The sequence below is a fragment of the Rhincodon typus genome, chromosome 20 (genome assembly GCF_021869965.1).
Source record: "Rhincodon typus isolate 14 chromosome 20, sRhiTyp1.1, whole genome shotgun sequence".
Lineage (NCBI taxonomy): Eukaryota > Metazoa > Chordata > Chondrichthyes > Orectolobiformes > Rhincodontidae > Rhincodon > Rhincodon typus.
The window spans coordinates 51,229,999-51,255,997 of record NC_063351.1 but is presented as its reverse complement, the minus strand read 5'-3'; the positions used below and the strand labels follow the sequence as shown (position 1 = coordinate 51,255,997).

The 25,999-nt window shown below is 41.7% G+C and overlaps 1 protein-coding gene across 1 annotated transcript in view; it reads left to right on the top strand.

The window, feature by feature from the left end:
- Positions 1 to 8,834: 8,834 nt before the first annotated feature.
- rbm20 (RNA binding motif protein 20) overlaps positions 8,835 to 25,999 on the top strand; it is a 165,011-nt gene continuing 147,846 nt past the window's right edge. The window contains exon 1 of the mRNA XM_048608753.1: positions 8,835 to 8,953. Within this exon, the coding sequence (XP_048464710.1) occupies positions 8,835 to 8,953 (119 nt within the window). The remainder of the gene's footprint in view (positions 8,954 to 25,999) is intronic.

Here is a 25,999-nt window from a genome sequence, read left to right as displayed (position 1 = left end):
TATATAGAATAGAAAAGCAATTTATTGTCACTTGTGTTTATGAAAATACAGTGAGATGTGTGTAAGTTGCCATATTTGGCGCCATGTTAATTACAGAAATTGTAGAAAGAAATAATTGAGACAAAGTTAGGACAAAGTTCATTTTTTGTCCATCACTCAGCTGGCAGCTCTGTTATGGATAGGGCTACAGGCTTCATAGAATTTGTTACTCAGAAACTGAATAAGATCATTGAGTAATTGAGTTATAAAGTCATAGAGTCAGACAGCACAGAAACAGACCCTTTGGTCCAACTCGTCCATGCTGACCAGGTTTCCCAAACTAAACTAGTCCCATTTGCCTGTGTTTGGCCCATATCCTCTAAACCATTCCTATTCATGTACCTGTCCAAATGTCTTTAAAATGTTGTACCTGTACCTGCATCTATCACTTCCTTTGGCAGCTCATTCCACGCACCAACCACTCTCTGTGATAAAAAGTTGCCCCTCAGGTCCTTTTTAAATCTTTCTCATCTCACCTTAAAATTGTGCGCCCTAATTTTCAACTTCCCAGACCTTGGAAATAGGCCTTTGTTGTTCACCCTATCCATGCTCCTACATACATCCTACACTCCAGGCAAAAAAACGTCCCAGCCTATTCAGCCACATGTTATGAGTCAAACCCTCCAGTCCCAGTAACATCCTGGTAAATCTTTTCTGTACCCTCTCCAGTTCAGTAATATCCAGGCACCTTCTAGAAAAATATTTGGCAAAGAAACAATATTTACAAGGGAATTTTTAGAAAGGATCTTTTGTGTATTAACTTGGCCTGAATAGGTAATGTTGCAAACTGCGCCAGAATTATATTTTTAATAATTAGTAGGCTCTGAATTTGAGGGTGAGCATGGTAACAGCCTGCATGGTAAAGGATAGGGCAGAATTTAGGAATCCTTTTGGAAGCAGACATCCCAGAATGCACCACTGAGGTGGGGTCACCAGAGAGGAGGCTGGCTGTACCCCCCCAACTCCCAACAGGGCTGGGCAGCTAATTGAGGCCATGGCTGGTGGGGGAAGTGGGGGGTGTCAATGGTAGGGATAGGGGTGGGGGTGGGGAAACGTGGTCTATGTTGGCAAATAGAAGCAAAGTGCAGCAGATGCTGGAAGTCTGAAATAAAAATAGAATGCTTTGGAGAAACTTGGCAGGTCTGGCGGTGTCCGTGGAGAGAGAAACAGGGTTAATGTTTGGGTCTGGTGACCTACCTTCGGATTCTCCGGCACTGATGGGAATATTCCAGGTGGCATCCTGCAGTCAGGCAGTGAGAGGAGGAGGCTCAGACCAGCATTCTGCAGGGACCTGAGCATCTCAATGTGGAGAAAGGGCTGGAGCCGCTCACCCTGGAGGGGTCACCCTGGCATTTGGGCCGACTGTTATTCTTGAAGGGGGGGGTGCTAAGTGATACATGACCCTGTCCTGTGTTAGCCCCTCTCCCTCCCCTCCCTCCATCAGGAGGCTCCAGTGTCTCAATGCTGCTGGTGGGAGCGTCCCATTGAGGGGTCATGACTGTGGCAGAGAAGGACGGACATTTGTACAAAAGACATTTGGATAAGTACATGAGTAGGAAAGGTTTGGAGGGATATCGGCCAGGAGCAGGTTGGACTGGTTTAGTTTGGGATCATGTTTGGCATGGATTGTTTGGACCGAAGGGTGCTGTATGACTCTACGACTCTATGATGCATCTCTGTTGAAACCCTCACTCTCTCCAATGGTAGAATTGGAAGGATATCCGTTAATTGTAGCACCTTTTCAGACTAGGTGCAATGAGAACCAAAGCTTGTGAGGAGAACAGACTGTAATCTCCCAGTTTCTCTCCCACAGCCACAGGCAGGTCGGCTTGGCTGCTGGAATGGAGCAGCTCAAATTCTCCACCACCTGAGGTGGGCCTTCAGCCTGAGCCTTTAGATCTACACTGTATCAGCTCGGAGCATCAGCAGAGCTTCAATACTCTCCCTTGTTTCATTCCCAGTGCCTCTGAAAGGAACCTGCTGCGTAATGTTTGAATGGCCAGCTTCGGGGTGGAGGGGGAGAGGGGAGGGGTGCAGCTGGGGTTGGGGGGATGCTAGCAGGGAACCGAGGGAATCCTTGTTGTCATTTGTTTTCTAACTAGAGGGAGAAATGGTTGGTAGAAATGGCTGTATCAGCTGCAAAGGATTAATTGGGGTTTGGTGGCTGAAAAATGATTCAAAATCTAATCTCCTTGAAATCTGATCAATGCTGTTGTAGTTCCTGGAAGTCAGCTGGACAAATTTTTGTCCAGAATCACTGTTCAAACTGAACCTTGTCCTCTGACCCATTGGTGTGGCCTTGTTTTGTGTAAAACTGCCCGAGTGGCCTGCATTGTGCACTATTGGAAATTCCTGCTGGTGTCTATCACTATCCGATGGGGAGAGAATTCACTTTGCAACATAAAACTTCACAATCCCTGCCCCACATTCTGATTTCACACTCTGCACTAGTTATTCAATATAATACAGGCAGCGAATCATACCTCTATAACAGTCTACACACTCCGTAACTATAGAAACACACAAAAAGACGATCATATCACAATTGTTCCAATCTAAACAATCAAAATGCTTTTGTTATCAGCAAGATTTTATTCAGCCTGAAAATTCCCTGTTTCAGTTTGGGGTTTTATTGTAACAATCAGTTGGGAATCCCACACTGGAGTATTATTTCCTGTGGGTCTGTGTTCAGGAGGATTTCATTAGGAAACTGGAACAGGACCACAGGCTCAGAGTCTCATCCACCATTGAAGCTGCCTTGTCAGAGCTTTGTATTTGAACCTAAATCATAAGATTCCCATCCTTGTTTTCAAATATCTCCATTACCTCATCCCTCCCTGTCTCTGTCACCTCCTCCAGCCCTTACACTCCTCCTTATCTCTGTCACCTCCTCCAGCCCCTAAACCTCCTCCCTATCTCTGTCACCTCCTCCAGCCCCTACACCCCTCCCTATCTCTGTCACCTCCTCCAGCCCCTACATCCCTCCCTATCTCTGTCACCTCTTCCAGCCCCTACACCCCTCCCTATCTCTGTCACCTCCTCCAGCCCCTACACCCCTCCCTATCTCTGTCACCTCCTCCAGCCCCTAAACCCCTCCCCGTGATCTCTATCAACTCCTCCAGCCCCTACACCCCTCCCTATCTCTGTCACCTCCTCCAGCCCCTACACCCCTCCCCATGATCTCTGTACTCTGAGCCTGTTGTGCAGTCACTGTATGGATGCGTGTTTTCTCAGGCTCAGAACCTTGAAATTACATCAAGACCATTCTGCATCACAGCTTTCCTGTCACATTTGAGAGTCTCATTGAGTCAAAATTCTGAGACAAAAGACATTCTTCTTCAAAGGTGGGGAAGTGAGCAAAAAGATGAATCAGCAGGTAGGAAACTACTGAAACTGTGCACAGGTCAACAGAATGAAAGGCAGAAATACAATGGATCCCAGCAACAGTTTCTAACATACGTAACTTGGCCAGACCATGTGAAATTATCACTGGAGCTGCTCAGACCAATGTAAACCACACCAGTCACACACAGAATACTCCCATGTTAATGATCTTGTAGTGATGCTGAGTGACCGAAACCAGCAGCAAGAAAACCAAGTTGGTAAAGAAGTGAACCAGCCAGCAATGTGTACTTCCCCAGACAGTGATACAATCATCAGATCACCGTAGGTTGTCAGACCTCCAAATGGTTACACTGAAGTTTGAATTGTGAATCTTGTGAACTCTGTTTTACTTGTTTCTATCATTGTCAAACTGACAACACATTAGCATCATCATCACGTACAATTATGTGCATCTGTTTCAGATAATTTTTTATTACCTTTGGGATAAAGGTGGATGTTGTTTGATGTCTCACAGTGCATTGGCACTAACAGACATGCTCATGATATCTTCATTGCATCACAGTGTGTGAAAATTCTCATACTCCATCTTATGTCAGATTCCTTGAAGCATGACACACTACTGGAATCAGCAAGTTTAATATTGCATTATCCACTTCTCATTTCTTGCATTGCAAAGGATAACATTGGCATCGGCATATAAAGTGAAGATATCTTCAGAAACCATAGCAATGATCATACTTCCAAGATATTTCATTGGCGGTACTGAGATTGTGAAAGGCAATACATTTAAATGAAAGTCTGTCGTTCCTGAATTTCAATAAACCCTTCTCACCAGTCAGTGTGTGTGTCATTTTCCATTCTCACACTAACCTTCCTGTGGCCTCTCTGATTGAGATTGCCAATTGGGACTCAGTTTTACACTGTTGGTCCAAACTGACTGGGAAACAGTCAAAAATCTCAAGCTCAAAGCCAACATTTTTCACATAATTACACACGGTCCCACATGGAAGGTTTTCTGGTGAACTCTGAGTGCCATTTATAAAATATGTGCTGTGGTATTTCAGACTGCAAATTGAGCTGGGATTAAACAACAAGCTTCATGACCAACTACCCATTGTCTACCCTTCATAAACCTGAGCTCAAACAGAGTCGTATAGCCACTGTCGCTTTATTCTGTGCATTAGACTCATGCTGCTAGCATCATTAGGGATATTTCCTTCACATCTCTGGGCTCTGCCTAACACTCTGCTGGAGGTTGTTGGCTCCTTAAACTCAAGTAAAGCTATTTCCCACCTAATGTGCTGTAACATTCTTTTATTTATATCTACAGACTGCAAACTATTAGATACAGCTCTCTAGTGAAGTATCTAAGACCTCTGTCTTTTAATGCACTGTCTAGTCTGGTGTTGTCTCTCAATTTCTCTTACTGGCAGAGTCATACAGCCACAGAGGTCTACTGCTCAGGAAAAAAGGCCCTTCGGTCCATCTAGTCTGCACCAGTCAAAACTAGCGACCTAACTACTTTAATGCTATTTTCTAACACTTGGCCCATAGCCTTGTATACCTTGGCATATTTCCTTTGTATATAATAAACCAGATGTTGCTTGAGCATGCCAATGGCTCTGTAATCTCTCCAACATGCAACAGGGAGGCAGCAGTAATGGGCCATAGATACTGAAAATTCAACTTTAGAGAGGAATACAGTCAGGGGTGTAAAGGTGGTACCAAAGCTTTCGAAGGAAATAAGTCTTTGAAGATTTGGAAAGCAGCTTCAGAGGTGAGGTGCAAGCAGTTCACAGTCAGAACAGCAATGTTGAAAGAGGCTGCATCATTCTGTAGTAGACTGTTGAGAAAATCCTGAAGCAGAGATTGTAGGCTTTGAGTCAGAAATCAAACATGGTCACCAGGATTATGTCTTTCACAGGGGTGAGGCGAGAGTAACTAGGCTGCAGGCCTGCAAGTAATATCCAGAGAAAATTGAAATGAAAGAGTCAGTGGGAAAAAGGGGCCACTCAGAACAGAACGGGAGGGAAAGGAAAAAAGGAGCTGGAGGGTTGAGGGGACAAGTGGATGACCAAGCTGAGCCTGTGACTATCTGCAAAGTGTAATCCTCTTCATCCCAATCACAATGTGCAATGGAAATGAGAAATGGCTGCCAGCACACAGCGGGTGGCTGGACTCAGCATTTCTAATCTTACTGAGCACATGGCCCCTGTTTGGGAACAATGTGAGCCCTTTGGGGCAATTATATAAATCAGGTACTTACACTCAGTCCAGGGTGTGGACCTCTGTAATCATAGGATTCTGCCTGGGAAATACGCACAGTGTCCAATGACAGGAAACACATAGTCCTGGTCCCAAACAATCCTGACCATCTCATTGGTCACTACAGACCAATTACAGTCATCTCTCTAAAGCAGACGTAATCACAAGTGAGCTTAAAAATCTCACCTGTGAGCCACAATTCACAAAGAGAATCCAAAATCTTATTGGCTGTCCAAGGGCACGGAGCTGATCCCCTCTCGCTTTGAACTGTAAGTATTCACCAACATGCTCTCAGCCTTTCCTGGGAGATGTGGGTGGTACGGGAGGGAGTGATGGAGGTGGGGTTTCTATAATCCTCGCACAGTTACAGGCTCCCGCTGTGTTTGTACAGAAGTGGTTCATGCTATATTCATCAGAATAAGGTCCCTGTGTCCAAGGTCCATGTGGACACATCCCATGGCTGTCCATGTTGAAGTGTACCATTTCCCACTGGATCGAGGGGAGTATGGTAAACCATCGTTAGTAAACCAGATCACATGGTCCATCTTGTTTCCCAGCAACAGTGTTAGGGCTACGGCCCAGTTTGTGTGATTCAGCAACAGAGCTGCAGGGCTCTATAGACTGCCCAAACATCACATTAACAGGCAGACCCAGTCAATCCAAAAGGTTTCCATTCAATAAATGTACCAATCACACCTGAGCATCAGTACCACATCTTCAAGTTCTGTGGAAATACCCTGGGAGCTGTGTAAATCTTTGTGAACCCCTGTGTTCCGGCTGTGTTTGAGGGGCCAGATACCTGGCGAGGAGGGGTCACTGGGAGACAAGGGCCATGACCCTCTGTGACCCTGGTTGATCAGCCTGTTACACTGCCCCCTGTCTGAGGCCATGTGTAGATACAATGCAGCCTATTCTTCCCCCGTGGCCATGGGGCAGCAGGCAATAGGCCTCCTGAAGGGGAGGCTCCGATGCTTGGATCTGTCTGGTGGGGAGTGGGGCCTTACAATACAGTCCAGACAGAGTGTGCCACATAACCTCAGCAGGCTGTGCTCAGCACAACTGGAGCAGGAGCAGAGAGGAAGTAACAGAGGCTGAGGAGCTGGGAGAGCAGGGGTCAGGTTTCTGAGAACATTGAGGAGGAGAACCATCACCCTCCGAATGGCAGACGTGACAAACTAGTCAGGACATCATTAACTCCCAGGTCCAGTGGATGTGAGCTGGGAGCAGAGATCACCCATTGCCTGTAAAATTGTTGTTGTACAATAGCCAAGCAATTCCTATTTATTCCTGGAAGCAAATGCAGCTCCTGTTTGCTTTATTTACTTTGGGTTTCGTGTTGATCAATAAAAGTTAATGTTCTTCACTGTTTGAGGGTTTTACAGCATGGGATGCTCCCACATTGGACCCTGACAAGATGTTATCAGCTACACTGGGCATTAGGGAAGGAGAGCCTTCCCTTATTCATGGTTTAAATATGGAATGGCACTGAGGACACCTTGTTTGGAGCCTGCTTTGTGGCGTTTCTCCCAGACCAGTCCCTGTAAAGGCCCAGTAACCAGTAGATAATTCTGTACAGGGCCAAAGCCTGCCCATTAGCATCAAAATTGTAAATGGGGTCTTGCAGTAATGGTGTAGGATTCTGGCTTGAATACAGGGAGCTTCCCATCAGAACAACTGCTCTGTGCTTCATCTATTCGCTTGGGAATGGTTTCAGATGCCCTCCCTCATCTCTCCCTCATTCCTCCTAATGACTGTCCCCTTCTCTGGAGGGAAATGGGAAGCTGCTAAAATCATTGCCCCTTTGTAGTCAGCCTGGGACTGTACAAACATGTCTCCTCTGTTACAACAGCAGTGTCAGTGACGTACCCTGTCTATCAAGAGGAGCAAGGGGAGCGAAAGTGGATGTACTCTTCGGCATTAGTGAGCCCCAGATGGAACTTTGAGTTCACTTTCTTCCAAATTTGATGCTTCTGAGCAGGTACCGTTCAGTTTATGGCCCAAGAAGATGATGCTTTCCTGATTACTTTTGCATGACATGAGGTCAATGGTCCTTCACTACACTCTGACTGGAGATCCTGGGAAATCTCACACCCAGTCAGCATTTCCCCACCCGCCAACCCCCTACTGTCTTATCACAGCTGCCCATTCTGAGACTATTTCAACTTTAAAATCTAAGTGTTCGCTGACTGTCCTGATCAGACTGAGCTAAAACGAATAAATATGTCGGCGAATCAATTCTAATGAATGTTTTCGAACATGCTCGTACACATACATAGTTTCAGATGCTTGACGAAACAGTAATGCAGATCTGGCCGTACTACTCAGAATAATCAAAGCAGAAACTGGCTAAGAACCACTGAAAAACAGAGGGAGAGAGAGCTGAACTACATTACCACTGGGTGTAATAAAGGGAGGAAGGTTCAGCTGCACCTATGGAATATAACCGATCAATAAGAGGCATCAGGTTCAGCAAACACCACTTACCAATCACAAGTTTGCTGTCACCATAATTACTGCTTTCCCTTATTTAGCTGCCAACATGTGACGTTGAATTGAAATCCAGTAAAGGCTGGCTTATTTTTAATCGATAATTTTCCTTCTTTTTTATTATGTGATTTATGACGTTGAATTCCAGTGCAGAGAATTCCTGGGAGGCTGGGAGTGTATTGGTCAGGAGAGCTCAACACTGGCAACTTTGGAATCTGATCCAGCTGCTGCGTAAGGTATCAGAATAGCAGCTGCTCCCAGGCTGATCCTGCACCTACTGGGTGACTAATAGCATTCCAGACGCATCGGCTGTACTCTGTATGTACATGTCCTCAGTCTGGTCTCTGTCAATTGCAGTTACACAGAGACAGCTTGGCCTAGCCGCACGGTCTCAGTGACCCATTGGATTCAATCCCTTTCAACTGGTACCCTGCGTGTCTCCTGTAAATACACCCGGTTTCCCTCCTATTTCTTTGGAGACACTCGTCAAATGACAGAATAAAGTTGGCGGCGAAGAGTGTTGGAGAGTCAGAGGATTTGGGAGCAGGACTTGGTTACACCAGCTTTGAGCACGTCAGTTGTGTCCAGTAACTTCTTTAAAGTGACAGGCTCGGGGCCAGGAGTCACTCAGTACTGTTGGTGGGACTACAGTCTGGTCACTCTGAAAACAGGGGGCTAACCAGCAGCTGATTGTTACTATGAAGAAGCAGAGCAGGGACTTTGGCACCAAGAAACCTGCTGAGAAAGGGGCTGGTGACATGGCTACGCACACGTCAGGCTCCAGCCCAGCAGGAGGGGAGGCCCAGATTGGAACAAGGTAATCTGAACAAAACCATCCACAACAATGTCTTTTCATAACATGGAGAAGCGCACGAAACATCCAGAGCTTTATTCCGTAAAAGCTGAGAAGATGAGGAATGTGCAAATATGAAACGCTGTCAGTTTGATGGCACCCGGTGCTACAAATAATGCGCGTGGGGGTGGGGGTGTGTGGGGGCGGGGGTGTGTGGGGGAGGGTGTCGCACGGATTCGGAAGCATGGCGAGGTGAGGTCAGTGCCTGACACAGTCCATCTGTGGATATTCCAGAAATGGTGTCAATCTTTACAAGTTGAATCAATTTGTGCTGCTGCGACTTTAAGTGATATATATTCGGATGAAGCCCAATGAAATCTCGTGTCTGGGCATTTTTACAATGTTCCACACAGAACAGCAGAGAGGAGGAGAGGCAGAGGTTGTTGCAAAGTTGTCCAACTAGTTTGTGTTTCATTTAGAATACACATAATAACGAGCATCAAAACACTGAAACTCTGACACTTAGATTTTAACATTGCACCTTCAATGTGGGTCTCGCCAATTGGGAAGCTCATCAATTACTAAGAGCTTTTATTGAACAAATCTCACCTACACGCAGCTATACAAGAAGAAACCAGTTCTTTCAAGTATAAAACATCCTTCTTGCTTTTCCTTAGTTATTATAATCTCTTGCATTAACTCAATTATAAATTGCAACATTTAAAAAAAGTTCAGCCAGTCTCATTGCATGTAATGACATGCCACTACAATGTCCATTGTTTATGTATTCTATTTAAGTGACCATGACAAGATTTATAAGACAGAAACTCTTTCAAAATTAACTCATATTTTAGAGAAAAGCAAAAGATAATTTCTGGACAATTAACATTAGATGACAGAATTATATTGTGAAATGCTTGTAAATTACTGAAATCATTCAACAATAATAATATTAAAATAATTCACACAATTTTAATCAATCTCTTTGAATAATGAATAACAAACACACATAAACACACACACACCCACACACACAGACGCGCGCACACACACGTACACATCTACATACAACCTAACTGTTCACAATGAGGATTCTAAACCCAAAAAAGGGACATTTAAAAAAAGGAATAAGTAAGAAAAATATCCACTTGCTTATAATAAAACAACGGTTGCACTTTTAAAGGCTTTTTGACTAAGCAGCACTGTGGGATATTGTGTGGGTGTGAAAGATGTTATATAAATGCAAGTGTTTTTACGACTTCCATTTTGGATCGAATAAGCCCCTGAAAAGTGGAATAATAATCTATTTTTGCTATCCATTTGTTGCCACAGACTCTAAGGCTAAACGTCAATGCTGCATATTGATTGGTCAGCTTTGATTAAGTGGATCCAGAAAATGAAAAATGCAGCATAAATAGTGAGGTGTTCTGGCCAATGTGAGTGCTAATGCACTTGTACTGCAAACAGGAGGATGCTGGGTTGTTGCTGTCCTTACCTGGACCTTTAGTTTCTGATCTCTAACAAGCAGAGATCTCAGTGCAATCATTCCCTTCCACACAGTGAGGAGAGGGAAAGACAGTATGAGACTGTACCTTCATGCAATCAGCGATACAGAGATATCGACAAAGGCTTGTGGATAGATTCCAGGCCATCAGTAGGAGTAACAGCATAACAAATTCAGGGAAAGTTAAGATTCTGGGTGGATGAGCCTAAAACCAAATCTTTATTTAAACTTCTGCTGATCACAGACCTCTGCTTAAACTCTAAAATGCAGCCCACTAATAAGGCTGCTGGTTTGTGCTTCCTCATAAAATAAAAATCAGACATGAATTGCAGAGAGTGATACTCGGGAGGTACAAGTTCCGGGGAAAAGGACCTTGACCCATTTAGTTGTTTTAAACCAGTAAGCTTGTTCATGAGCTGTAACCATGTTTTGATGGAAAATGAAATGCAGGTGCTGTACAAAAATAAACAAAAAAGATCACCCAAGTTCAGAAAACAATTCAATGTAATTTATGTGACTACATTTCAATGTTAAATTGATAAGTTCGATTTAGTTGTGATCATGTTTCTGACAAATGATGATTAAGACCAAATATATACGGTTACAATGTATTTCTTTTAAGAAAAAAAGACTTGCATTTATGTATAATTTAACAATTTTAACCTAATATTATGAATCTTAAAAATAATTTTGAGATTTCAAATCAAACTAATACGATTGAGCAGAAGTGTAAGAATTTTGGATTAAAAATCGGGTTTGAGTTTTGAATTTATTTTGCCTTCTCAAGCTGTGGTGAAAAAGTTTAGTCCTTCTGATATATACGGTTAGCTCGCAAGTTGTTTAGGTATTTGTTTCTGCTTTTGATGCATTTATGTTTAATGTTTCAATGCACTTACACAAGCTGCAATTTATTCATGCCAGTAATGAGGACCCAGCTCTGTATAAACCAGAGAGGTTTTGTTGCTGGAGTGGAATCTGTTTACGAAAGACAGAAAGACTTGAGAGCTGTAGGCTGTGTCATTAATGCTGGGAGGTTTAGCTGGCTTCAAAGTTTAGATACAGTGAGAAACTGTTTATGGTGTCAATGTTATAAAAGACATACTTTTCAAAAGGAACATTAGTAGAGTCCCTCAAAATTCTTGTCAAAGGTTAAATCTTCATGTGTGTGTTTCTTTTTCTTATCACTTGTCCGCATCTTCTGTAAAGTACTGTTGGATTTTTCTGTCTGGGAGAGTTGTGAACAAATGCAAGTTCTCATTGAATGTAGAAACAAGGCAGTTTCTGTGCAAAAATATTCAGTTTTGAAACATATCTTAAAGCTGCAGATAGCTTGTTTCACACAAAAGTTCCCTGAAACAGTGAGACTCATCCGTTTAACTGGTATTGCCAATAGTTGCTGGTTTGTTGATATGGAATGTATAACGAAGGAAAAGATTCTCACTTTCATCAGCAAAAGGAACAAAGCATGTCAGTCCCACATCTGCATGTACGTTACTGTCTCTAATAAAGACATGTATATGGTCAGGAAAGAATGGACAAAGCATTTCAAAACTGGGCGGACTTAACCTAAGTATTTTTCAGTTGAGGGAAATCAGCTCTGGCATGTGTCTGTCATTACATGGTTCTATTTGCGAGTTCCATTGTAGCTACAACTGCCCTGTGTCACAATGAAACAATTCTCACCGCTTTCTTTGTGCTTACTGAATAAACTAATTCAGGAAGTGGACGTACCATTGGAACACAAGGTAAATCATCTCACTTTAGACTGAACTTCTGGTAACTTGTAATGGGAATAAATGATCTTTGGAGAGAATTACTGCGAGGATGTGAAAACCCCACTTCCCTCACCTCATGTCAATGTGTAACAAAGTTTAAACCATGGTAACTTACAGGTAAAGATACAGTTACTTTACTGGCAAAATCATTTAAAAGTATATAAACAATCAAATGAAGGCTGCAAATTGTGCATTGTACATATCCTGCATTTCTAAATGAAGTAAACCTCCTTTCAATTTCAACATGTTTTGTTACTTTTGAAAAGACTGTACCAGTTTGGAATGTACCCAATACTAATCTGAAAATGCAAATCCATTGAAACTATATATTCGAAAATGTCAGAGTAATTTGCCACTGTCGACCTTTTTGTGAATCTTGACTAAAGTCCTACAGAAAAATTATTGTTTCGTGAAAGTAATGTTTATTTTGTTGACGAATTCTGTCTCTTTCCTTGAGCTGTCGAACTGGTAAATACTACTCATCTTATCACAAGCGCAAATATTGAAAGACCATCAGAAGTGTGCAGTTGATTGTAGTGTCTAATCTAGTGTATGATAATTCTAGCGAAAATCACAGAAGAACTTCATCAGATCTGCTCATTGCTCCCCTGTGGATCAGTCCTCCAGTGTAATCAATAGCATTTAATGCATAGTTAACACTGCACTACAAAACCCACAACCTCTGCAATTATTCTCCTTTAATTGGCTAATATTGCCCATTGGCCTTTATTTAAAGTTGCAGGAGTCAGAGTTTGAATGTGTGTCTGTTTTTATGTCACTGATGGTAAGGAAGCTCAATCCTTCGAACCCCAGTCTATTCAACACCAAGAGTTCTGGTTTCCATCATATCACATTATTTACTTCTATTTCTATACATCCTTTAATCTTCACATATAATGCTTTTGTGACAGTATATGCAGTTCATAACATTGCTAATTGTGAAATGGTACGAACAATTCTACAAAGTGCTAGGCTGTGCTACAGTGCATGTTTCAGTATCTCCCAGAATGATATCTAGAAAAGTCTTTGTTACAGTAATTTGGACTTTTGATGCAGCAGACATCTCAGTTAAACTGTGCACGAAGAATTTGGATGAAAATTTGACTGAAATAAATATTGAATTTTAAACAATTGCAGCTGCCAACTTGTTAAGTCACGGAACTTCAGGTGATTGAGGACCTTCCAATTTACTGGTCATTAATGTACTGTCGAATTGAGGTGTTACATCTTGCTCTGCTGGGAATTACCAACTCAAAGACACAGCATAAAAAAAACACCTCTAAGTTTCTTCTCTCCTTTTACACTTGTAGGATTGTTTTATTAACATCACACATCAAAACTGGATTAGGGCCACCTCCTTCCCACTTTCCATTAGAATTTAAAGCCAAGGCACCAATACTAACAACAATAAAACCATTCAGACTTACTGAGAATATTACTTATCCAGTAGATGAGAAATCATGAACATATATATGTTAACTGCTGATTTATCAAGAAGCTTATGTGATGAACATTTTCATAAATTGGGTGTCCAGAAAATCTTCAAATTGTTTATATCTATGTATCGATTTTAGTTTTAACTGAAAGAGTGAATGATTAAAACTTATATCCAAACTAATTCATTTTGTCTACCATTCACTTTCTTCAAACTATCAGACAGAACAACAAAAAGTGAGGGTAATCAAAAGGAATATGCTTTTTAAAAATTTATTTGGTACTTCAGCGAAGGTTACTTTCCTTAACAAAATGTTTCGTATATTACAGGTTTACACATCCTTTAGATACAGTACTTATTCTAAATCTTATTCCAGGCTGTGTTCAAAATGCTTTAATCTGTCTTGAAATGTTGCTACATTTTTGATAAATGTGCAATGGGTATTTATTCTTGATTACACACATGAGAGCTGCGTAGTGAATTACGATGTGAGATATTCTCTTTCATAGCAAAACTGATATTGCATTCCAGATCTAATGAAAAAGGGAGAGCTCAGAATGAGAACACATGCATATTTAGGTTAGAGACCCTGAGTACACTTCAACAGGATTATATTTACAACATGCTTTGTCAATGATAAGAAAAAAGCTGCAAAGTCTCTTCTATAAAATCAGAAATCTTCTGTTAATCTTTGCTAAAAGTCATGTTAGATGTTTGAAACTTGTCCCAGAAGAAATTACAAATATTGTTGATTATAACATATATTATTGAGTGCCAAGTCTAGGTATTTAGTCACACCGTCGTCCAGGGAAAAAAAAACAATGGAAGATCTGGCCCACATAAACCATTTTGTTTATTTATAGTCAAAATGTGCCTATATAAAAAAGCATGCACATGCCATACATCCGTGTTAATATGAATGCAAACGTGTGTGTGTATATCATGTGTATATACCAGAGTATATGCGTGTGTAAATGTATTTATAAATGTATACCTCAACGCTTGAATGTTTGAACAAACCACATTTACATTGCTGCATGTTAAATGTAAGTCTTTGTGTGGGTGAGCTTAGGTAGCAGGATATGTGTTTGTGATTACTAGTGCTCAAACACACCTCCCGATATATGAAAAATCATATGGACTAAATTCTATTCTCATCAGGTCGAAAAAAGTTAGGAACCTATAAATAACTAAACTATTACCATGTGCCCTCTATCATTTTAGATTTAAATTCTGTGAGTATCATACACACTGATAAACCAAATGATCTTTCAGGGTCTTTGAAAGTTTTGGAGATGGCATTTTTGGTGTTTGTTGTAGAGTGAGTGAGCAATGAGTTGGAAATTGTGTTGAAGAAACTGCAGTTTGCAGATCAAATCACAGTTGAACTGAGCTTTCACATTTAATGTGCTGCGTCCTCCATACCAGATTTATTGCTGCCCAAAAGTTGTCAGTCAGCAGGTTTTTTGCGCTCTCCGTCCTTCCCGTCCGCTTTGCACCCTGAATACCATGCTCAGAGAGCAAATGCTTCAAAAATAGAAAACTTGCTTGTCCTTACGCTCTTCGTGGTGACATATCATCACGGATCCTGCAACATGCCCTGCCGTACCTCGGGGCTGTGTATTTCTTTTTAGAATTAAACCGTTTCTAAGATTTGTTGGTCTGTGCGTTATTACAGAATATCGTGGTGTCTGAAACTAATTCACTGTGAATTTTCAGACTCATGTCAGTCTGGAAATGTCCATTATTCTCTTGCCAACAAAGCACTCTGTTTTTTCTGTCAAAAATATGCTTTAACAGTAAGCTGGAAAAGCGATAATATACTTTTTTAAAAAATCCTGTAGAATTCAAGTTACTAAATGAACAAACTAATTGTAATAAAATATCTTCCACTAAGTGTGTCATTTGAAAACGTCTGCAGCCTCAGTTAAGTAGTTTACATTTACATTGACAGCGAAACTCAATCCAGGGTTCAATCATTGTAATTAATTAAAATGAGACGTTTTAAGTTTGTATGTTCCACTGAGAGCAGAAACATAATTGATTTCTTTCCAGAAATTACTTTTTGTGAATTTTTTTCACAGTAGAATGGAATTTTAATTTAGATGATAAGCGGAACAGAGATTCTCAAAGCTAATATCCTCACATTTGCCAAGAATATTAATGACCTTTTATGAATGTAACATGTAATAAAGTGAAAGACAATTTTAATGCAAAAAAAGATTTGATGGATTGCTTTCGGAAATCCAATCGAATATACCCCGTGGTCACATGGGGAATGGTTGAAGTGGAAAATGAAATGTAGACTCTGTTTATCGTTGATCGAGTCTGTCAGTTCTCTTAGCTCACGACATTACAAAATGAATTCACTTCCTCTAAAAATCTACATTGACCCGCAGTCAAAAGATTCTAAAGTGAATTGACTGAGTAGATGTAGGAAGGACATTTTCTCATGTGGGGCGATCTAGAATGAGAGGTCAAAGTTTTAGGTTAAGGGGCAGCAGATTTAAAACCAAGATGAAGAGAAATTACTTCTCAAAGGGTCATGAATCTGTGGAATTCACTCTCCCAGAGTGCGGTGGATGCTGGGATACTGAATAAATTTAAGGAGGAAATAGACAGATTTTTAATTAGTGATGGGTTGAAGGATTATGGGGAGAGGGCAGGAAAGTGGAGTTGAGGCTGAAATGAGATCAGCCATGATTGTCTTAAATAACGGAGCAGGCTCGAGGGGCTGAATGGTTTCCTTCTGGTTCTATGTTCTTATGATCTAAAAGAAGTGTTGATGTATTGTGATATAGAATGATATATAAGAATTTAGAAATATTGTCATACCGAATGAAAAGCAAGTCTAGTTATGTGTTTGGCACACTGCTGTGAATCAAAACCAATTTTCTAACAGAAACATAGACGCCCACACGTCCTCACTTGTGAATCAGTGTTTGTGTGCTCATATAGTCCCATATGTACACGGTCATGTATTCATGTGCATACACACTAGGTAGAACCATATTGTGACATTTCTTGTCTAATGGTGAGTGCACATGTTTGTTGGGAGGAACTATTTTTGGTCATGAACAGTGGATCATGCTTTCCCTGTACCAGAGACTGGAACAAGATTGAAACCATCCTGATAAAATATATACGTGGTTACGCTTGTCATTAAATTGTTAAAGAGAAACACACTATCCCACTTTCCCAGTAAATTCCTGGAGCCCCTTAGTCTTGATCCTTCCTCATCTTACTGACGAGTTTGAGCTTATTGTGTTTTTTTTTCCTAGTAATTTCCGAACAAATATGCACCACATGCACATATGTTTCTCCGCTTTACAAATTAATTATTTCTGGATGAGATAAAAATAATTTGAGAGTTTTTTCTCTCTTTCCTGAGGGCAGTGTCTCCCTCAGGAACTTTACTGATGTTGTTTAAAATTGCACAGTAAGTTCGTTTAGTGAAGTCAGCATTTCTTGCTGAATCTGTGTGAGGTCTTAGGAATGGTGCCTGGTAATTACTCAGGACACATATCGCAAAAGAAATGCTGTGCCTGTAAAAGAGTGAGCTGCGCACTTTGGAGTGAGTCTTTGGGACAGAATTAACCTCCTGCACCACCACACCACCCCTTCCCCCTCCTCTTTGATGGGTTGATCTGATGATGGGAGGACCATGCGGAGTCCTTATAAAGTAAAGAGAATGTGTTCCTTTATAAGGTCGGCCTGGCCGCAGCGTTTGGGTGTGCCAGACATTTGGCTGAGCCAGTAAACATGATTTCATTGCTGCCATTTTCCTCATTGACCTCCCTCTCCGGTTTCTGGATGAATAACCAAACGTCTGATTGAAGCCAGCTTCTCGGAGTTGTTTATCACGGGCAGTCGTTCGTTTGTGTATGATTGATTTCTGTGCGTTCTCTGGGCTTTGTCAATAAATAATTTAAATTTGTAACATAATTTTGATGAACATTTGGGTCAATATTTAACCTATATATAAACCATACAGTCATCAAATGACTGTGGAGCCAGGGAGAATGGACAATGGAGATTCTAATTACTGCTGCAATGTTTTCTTATTACAAAACTGATTTTTAATGGTGTTACAATAGAAGAGACCCAGATGGTTTAATCTAAAATGTTAAGCAGAAGAAACTTGTATTTCTATAGGATCTCAGATGCCCAGAGGATTTTCCTGAAGAATTTTTGAAATATAGTGTCTGTTAACATTAAGGGAATGAAGCAGCTATTTGGTACACAGCAAGTTGTTTAACAATGGATAACCAGTCCTTAGCAATGTTAATAGGAGAACAGGGCATGGGGAGAGCTCCCCTTTAGTCTTTCTCAAATAGTGCCAGGACAGTTTTCTCTCCATCTGAAAGGGCAGGTGAGGCCTGGTTTACTGTGTCATTCTGAAGACAGTGACAATGCTGCAGACCCTTAGCTCTGCAATGGGTTCACAGCCAGAGCTCTGTGCTCATGTTTCTGGGGGTGAGACTTGAACAGTCAGTCTTCAGATTCAGGAGGAGAGCACTGCCACTGAGCTCTGGCTGACACCATCATACACTCACAGTGGAATATATTTCACCTGCATATCCTGTGTTGGGTAAAGCAGGATCCCTGCACATGTTTACCCTGGGTTAAAGAGTGACAAATCAGCCAAATCTTTGCTACACAGAACAAGCTCTCCCATAAACACTGTCCATTCATTCCATGGAAATTAGAATTTATTCTGTGAGACAATAATATGTAACAGGAAATTTCTTTTTAAGGAAAGATATCATTTCATTGGAGGCAGTTCAGAGAAGGTTCACAAGGCTGAATGGCAGGAACCGTTCCCTCCGGGACACCCTGGTCCACACTTCCTTCACCCCCAACAGCCCCCCACAGTTGTACGGTACCTTTCCCTGTAACCGATGAAGGTGCAACACCTGCCCATTTACCTCCTCCTTCCCCAGTATCCAAGGGCCCAAACATACCTTCCAGGTGAAGCAACACTTCACCTGCACTTCCCAGAATCTAGTCTACTGCATTCACTGCTTACAATGTGGTCTCCTCTACATCGGGGAAACGTAGCGTAGACTTGGCGACCGCTTCGCAGAACATCTACTTTCTTCTTGCAAAAAAGACCCTGAACTACCTGTTGCCTGCCACTTCAATGCACCACCTTGCTCCCTGGCCAACATCTGTCTCTGGCTTGCTGCAGTGTTCCAGTGAAGCCCAACGCAAACTGGAGAAACAACACCTCATTTTCCACTTGGGGATCCTACAGCCCTCCAGACGCAATATTGAGTTCAATAATTTTAGGGCCTATACTCTCCCGTGTCCTAGCCCCCTACCCCACACACCAGGCCATGTTACCACATAGCCTGCCACTACACACCCCCTGTTGTTAGTCACTAACAGTCCCCATTAACAACTATTTACCCTCCCAGCCTGATCGTTAGCAACTCCTTTGTCTGTCCAACTGTCTCTCTCTCTCTCTTTGCGCTCTATCCTATCGTTTACTCCCTACCCCACCCAGCTCCCTATTTTCTGCATATAAACTGACGTTTTCCCAGCCACCATCAGTTCTGAGGAAGGGTCACCGGACCCGAAACGTTAACTCTGTTTTCTCGTTCACAGATGCTGCCAGACCTGCTGAGCTTTTCCAGCAACTTTGTTTTTGTTCCTGATTTACAGCATCCGCTGTTCTTTTGGCTTTCACTAGGATGATCCCTGGGATGGAGGGATTATCTTATGAGCAAAAGCTAAACAGGTTGGGATTGTACTCAGAAAAGAGAGATGATTTCAGTAAAACTTATAGGATACTTATGGGGTTGACAGGGTAAATGCTGAGAGGAAGTTTCCCCTCATGGGAGAATCTAGGACCAGAGGGCATAGTCTCAGAATAAAGGGGCACCAATTTAAGACTGAGATGAGGAGGAATTTCTTCTCTCAGAGGGTTGTGACTCTTTGGAACTCCTTGTCACAGATAGCTGGGGGACCAGAGTCCTTTTGTATATTTAAGGCTGAGATAGATTTTTGATCAGTCGGGGAATCGAGGGTTATGGGGAAATGGCAGGAAGGTGGATGTGAATATTGGATCAGCCATGATCCTGTTGAATGGAAGAGCAGACTGAAAGGGTTGAATGGCCTACTCATGTTCCTATTTCTTACAGAAATGTTGGGGGTGGAGAATTCTTGGGAGGAACAGGTGCATTTGTAGCTATTGTTCCTGTAGTGTTCATTGAGGGCTTCCCTCACATCATGATGAAGTTTAAATCCAATACCAATTGATTGCGAGTGAGGAATAACCAATAACCCAAGGTAATAGAAGGAGACATTGATTTGATTTTTTTAAATTTTCTGTCTCTCAGTTCCTTCTGCAGGTTGTTTGAGATCCTTTGCTGATTTGTATGTGTCCAGGGATGGAGTCAGCCACACAGAGACAGGTCCTGCTGGACCCTGCTCATTGCCACATTTCATTTAGGGATTCCTGGTGTCTCAGGGGCTTCAACTAGGATCATCCCCTGGATGGAATTGTACATCTGGATGAAATCATTTGGAGGAAAGCTTCAAACACTGCCTCCTGGTGTGTGCTGAGAAATGAGTGTAACTGACATCTGGAAATTAACAGAGAATCATCTCGCTATTGACAAGTAAAAATTCTGAGCAGTGATTTTTAGTTTAGAAATGGTGCAATGTCCGATTTAACCTTGATAAATAAATACAACTGGTCATGACAAAGAATGGTCCCAGTTTTCATCATGCATTCTCAATCAAAGTGTGTTTTTTAAGATATCTATTTCATCACTTTCCATTGAGATAATGAGCTGACAGAAACATTTTGTGCTTATATCTCCCAAAGTTTTTATTTCTTTCTGTGAAACTTTTTCACATAAAATCCATCAGCAGGTTCTTTTATTGAAAAGTTTCTTTTGAACAGATTCATTTTATTTTACTTTTCAAAAAAGCATTTGAAGCTTTTCATGGTCAATGACCTGCTTTGAAATGCAGCAATCATTCTGGTCAGAAACTGCTTTCCTGTTTGGGAGATTCTACAATAAAGAGGTATAACCTTAAACTTAGAGCCATTTGGGGTAGTGGAAATCTAGAACTTTCTCCAGCAAAAGCTGCTGAGGCTGGAAGTCAATGAATTTCAGACTGAGATTGATTTTCATTTGGCCCAGTGTATTAAGTAGGAATCAAAACAATTTTTCTATTTTGAGGGATTTTCTTGAGATTTTTTTGAGGACTACTGTTTGGACTTTGGAACCTAGTCTTTAATTTATAGACACACAGAGAAACAGAATTGGAATAATTCACCAATGTCATCAAGAACTATCTGATGTCCATTAAACTGAGGCTGCAACATGTAAGAAAAGCATTTCTTTCTTATTTAAATTAGTACAAGGCAAAGGCAAAGGTTGGCAAAAGATTCTTTTTCATATTAATTGACACGCACATGAAAACACAACACCTTAAACAACAATTTCCGTAGACCGGTAAGATCATTGTTAATGTATTTCCACACACAGAAAGCTGGAATGTTTTAAGCGGGCAGTTAAAGCCTTATATCCTGCATCTCAGATCGCAATCTCAAATTTAAGTTTACCAATTAAGTTCTTGACTGTAGGAACCACTTCATTTATTCAAGTATTGTAGCTCTTGAAATTACGCAGCTATAAATTGGAGATTCCATATTCATTTGTAAGGAATTTATTACTTCAGTGTTTTAAAGTTTTCATGGATTCCCGTTATTTGCGTATTCCTTTGATGACACGTTTAAAACTCTTGTTTTTCCCTTGGCAGTTCTCCCTTTCCCTCTCCCTCCTTCCAACAACCCTCTCCCTCCACATTCTCTTACAGTGTCCTACTCCAATTCCTCTTGAAGCTCCTTATCCAACCCACCTCTCTTCCAGTTTCTTTCATCCCCAAACCTCCTTTATAAACTCCTTCTCCCCTTCTGCAGCTGCCTCCTCCCCCATTCCCTCCCTGTCTTTGATTGATATCCCTAGTTTGAGACTGAGTTTGAATTTCACGAACGACAATGCGTCTTTCATCAGTCAGTTGTTGCCTATGTTTGACAACAATACTACACACCAGCCACGGCCTGATCAGTCAAATAGCTCCATCAGCAGCAAAGACTGGGCTTTGTTCTTGATTCGAAAGTTTGTTCAAACATTGGAGTAGGTGAAGTGACAGTTTTGGACGAGTGTATACCTCAGCCACTAAAGTAAAGACAAACTAAGATTGTACTTTTTGAAATGAATTTCTGCGGGATTATTTGAACCTCTCAGAGACAGCTGGATGTTGTAAATGCTGACCAGGCAGGCTGGATATATTAATATCTCCTAACTTTGGTAGGTCACTAATGTCCAAAGAGTTTTCTAAATGTTCAATTACCAATTACTGATATCAGTTTGTAATTTATGGCCTCAGGCTACTCAAAGGAGCCAACTTCAAACCTAATCTTCAATGCCTGAAAACTTTGTGGTGAATTCTTGGCGAGATAATTCATTTAAAGGATCTATATAATTTTAATATCAATAATTTTTCATCCACTAGTAATCTTTATCAGTGATTTTATTCAAAGTATTAGAAACATTTTTGTTTATTTTGAAAGAAAATAAACGTGTTAATGCCCAGAGAAGTTTCCATTGGGATTTGAAGCTGTAATATGGCAGTTCAGTTCATGTGTTCTATTTCTTGATTATTTTCAGCGTATTTAAATTAATGCAGAGATAGTAGGAACTGCCAATGCTGGAGAATCTGAGATAACAAGGTGTGGAGCTGGATGAACACAGCATGCCAAGCAGCATCAGAGGAGCAGGAAAGCTGACATTTTGGATCTAGACCCTTCTTCAGAAATGGGGCAGAGGAAGGGGCCTCTGAAATAAATAGAGAGGGGGCTGGTGATAGCAGGTAGATAGTGGAGCGGATAGGTTGGAGAGAAGACGGATGGGTCAAGGAGGCGGGGATGAAGCCAGTAAAGGTGAGTGTAGGTAGGGAGTTGGGATGGGGGTTGGTCAGTGAGGAGGGAGGGGCGGGTAGGTAGGAGAAAAGACAGACAAGTCAAGGTGGCAGGGACGAGACGGGGGCGCTGATCTTGGGATGAGGTCAAGGGTGGGGAGATTTTGAAGCTTGTAAAGTGCACATTGAGACCATTGGGTTGTCCATATTCTCTCCACCTATCTGCTCCTCTATCCACCTTCTATCACCGCCTCCCCCTCCCTCTATGTATTTCAGAGTCCCCTTCCCCTCCCCCATTTCTGAAGAAGGGTCCAGACCCAAAACATCAGCTTTCCTGCTCCTCTGATGCTGCGTGGCCTGCTGTGTTCATCCAGCTTCACACCTTATCTTTAAATTAATGCAATGCAATGAAGAGATCATCAAACTCAAAACTTCTGGACTCAATACTTTTACGGACTGAGCACCTTTCCCCATGTCCTTAGCCAACCCCCGCTCTCTAGGCCTTGTCATCACATGGACTGTTACCACAACCAACCCATTGTCAGCCACTAATGGTCCCCATTAGCAGCTTTTAATTCTCCCAAGTTAACCTTTATCCAGTCCTTTGTCTGTCCGACTGCTTTTTTCTCTCTTTGGGCTCCATCTCTACCTATCGTTTACTCTTTCCCCCTCGCAGGCCCCCACCCACCCCCTTCTCTTCTTTTCCCAGCTACACTCAGTTCTGAGGAAGGGTCACTGGACCCAAAACGTTAACTCTGCTTTCTCTCCACAGATGCTGCCAGACCTGCTGAGTTTTTCCAGCAATTTCTGATTTCGTAGCAAAATCTGAGGGCCTGAGATTGTACAAATGGTGAGCACCAGGAATGAAACAATGGGCTTGCCTTCCTATAGAGATTTACCCAACTTCAGAATGTCCCAAAGTGCTTTAAAGACAATTTGACAAAATGGGAAACAGGAACAGGGTAAGTCATTCAGCCTCTCAGCTCTGCTTCACTATTTAACTCGATAGTGACTGCTCTTCCAACTCAATATCATTTTCCCGCACTATTTCTGTACTTCTTGAACTTCTGAAGTATTATCCCCCCTGTGATGTGGGAAATGAGGAAGATGATTTGTGGATAGCAAATTCTGTTAAACAGCCATGCGCTAACGACTCGAGAAATACCACCAGGGACTGGTTGTATTGAAAGGTTTGTTACCATGATATCATTTCCATGTATAACATCAATGTCTGCTGTCCCTTCTATTTTTGGAAGCAGGGAAAACATCCATATTATATTAGTGTGGTGGAATGTACCCAATGAATGATAATGTCTGAGGGATAATCAATGGCTTGGACATTGGGAATAAGTCCTTTATGGGATCCTCTAGCTGCCTCTGGGAAGGGAAACATTTAACATCCCATCTGAAAAATGGGAGAGTTAGTCTGTGGAGTAACATTCTTGGTCCTTAGATTGTTTTTTCATATTGGCATTAAACACGAGGGGAATGGGTGGTGTAGAAATATTCCTGATTTAGTAATTCAGAGGGTCAGAGTTATTGTCTGGGGTTGGGGAACTCAAATCCCCCACTGCTGCTGGTGGAAGTGAAAGCCATGAAGCGATCTCCAACTGTTGTAAAACCCCATCTGATTTCTGAAGGTCCCCTAGAGGAGGTAACCTGCCATCCTTACCCAGTTTGCCTTCATCTGATTCCAGACACATTGTAATGGCTCTTAACTGTCCTCAGAAACAGTTTATCAAGTCTGTAAGTCCGACGGCATTTAGGAATGGATTTCCTATTGATGTCTCCATCCTATGAAAGAATTTTAAAGAACCATTACAACAATATGCAATAGCAACTTCACCAACCCACTCTCAAAGAACCCCTGATTACTCTTTTACGATGAAAGATCTCCTGAAACATAAATTTTCCTTCCATTCATCCACCTGTAAAATCATGCAGTGATTCAGCTTTCTAGTGATTATGTTAGTTTGACTGGGCACAAACACCCAAAAACCCCTTCAGATCCAAAGATGAGTCATCTTGGACTCATTAACAGGATGAAGGAGTCCCTAATAGGTAGCATTTATTGCCCAGAGGGCATTTAAGACTCAACCACATTACTGTGGGTCTGGAGTCACATGTAGGCCAGACCAGGTATGGATGGCAGTTTCCTTCCCTAAAGGACATTAGTGAACCAGATGGGATTTTCCCTGACAATTGACAATGGTTTCATGGTCATCATTAGATTCTTAATTCCAGATATTTTATTGAATTCAAATTCCACCATCTGCCGTGGCAGGATTCGAACCCAGGTCACCAGAACGTTATCTGGGTCTCTGGATTAACAGTCCAGCGATAATACCACTAGGCCATTGCCTCCTGTCTGCACACAGATGCTGCCAGACCTGCCGAGTTTCTCCAGCACTTCCTGTTCTTACTTCAAATACCCCATTGCATTGAGGTCAAGTACTCCATAATGGAAATACAGTCAACATTATTTGAGCAAATTTGTCAAAGAGGACCCAAGTTTCCAAGTTGCTGTCATGGTGTTTGATGGGGGGGGATAAAGCCTTGACTCCTATTTCCAGTCATTTTTGAGAACTTAACTGTGAACAAAATGAAGGAAATGGAGAAATATATTGGCTCAATTTTCAGCAGATTTCACAGACCTGGTGTTTAGAGTTAACACTGAATTGTAATTCATCCAGCATCAATATCACAAACTGTCACTTGTATGTGTTAAAATATTTTAACACAAGGAGGCTGATTTCTAATTCTGCACATGTGGGTTAATTTCAGTTGGAGTTGACACCCAACTTTCCAACTTGTGTTTTTAGGAGACAAGTGTTGTCAGCTCTCCCACACAGACATAACGTTGATGGTTTTCATGTTTACAGCAATGAAGGGGTGGCAGACACTAATGACATACATGGAGATTACAACATGGGAACAAGCCCTTCAGCCCAAACAGTCCCTGCTAGCATTTCTATCCTGATGAGTGTAGCCTTAATCCCCATTCTCTGATCCCTTTATTTCAGAGATATTCAGCCACCATTCCAAAACAGCCTTGAAAACTGAGGTGGTCCCTACTTCTAGCAAATCCATTCCACAGCATCATTACCATCCGTGTAAAACAATTTCTCCTGTCTTATGTCCAAAACATCTCACCTTATTCTAACATCTCTATCCCCTTCTTCTAGACATCTCTACCACTGGGAATAGTTGAACGGTGGCATTTATATATATTGCATGGGTAGTAAACCAGGAGGAGCAGAGAAATGAAATCAAAAAGCAGAGAGTTTGTGTAAATAGTTATGAAAACAAGCTTCAAAATCTCCCCTCCCCCTATCGCATCCCAAAACCAGCCCAGCTCGTCCCCACCTCCCTAACCTGTCCTTCCTCCCACCTATCCCCTCCTCCCACCTCAAGCC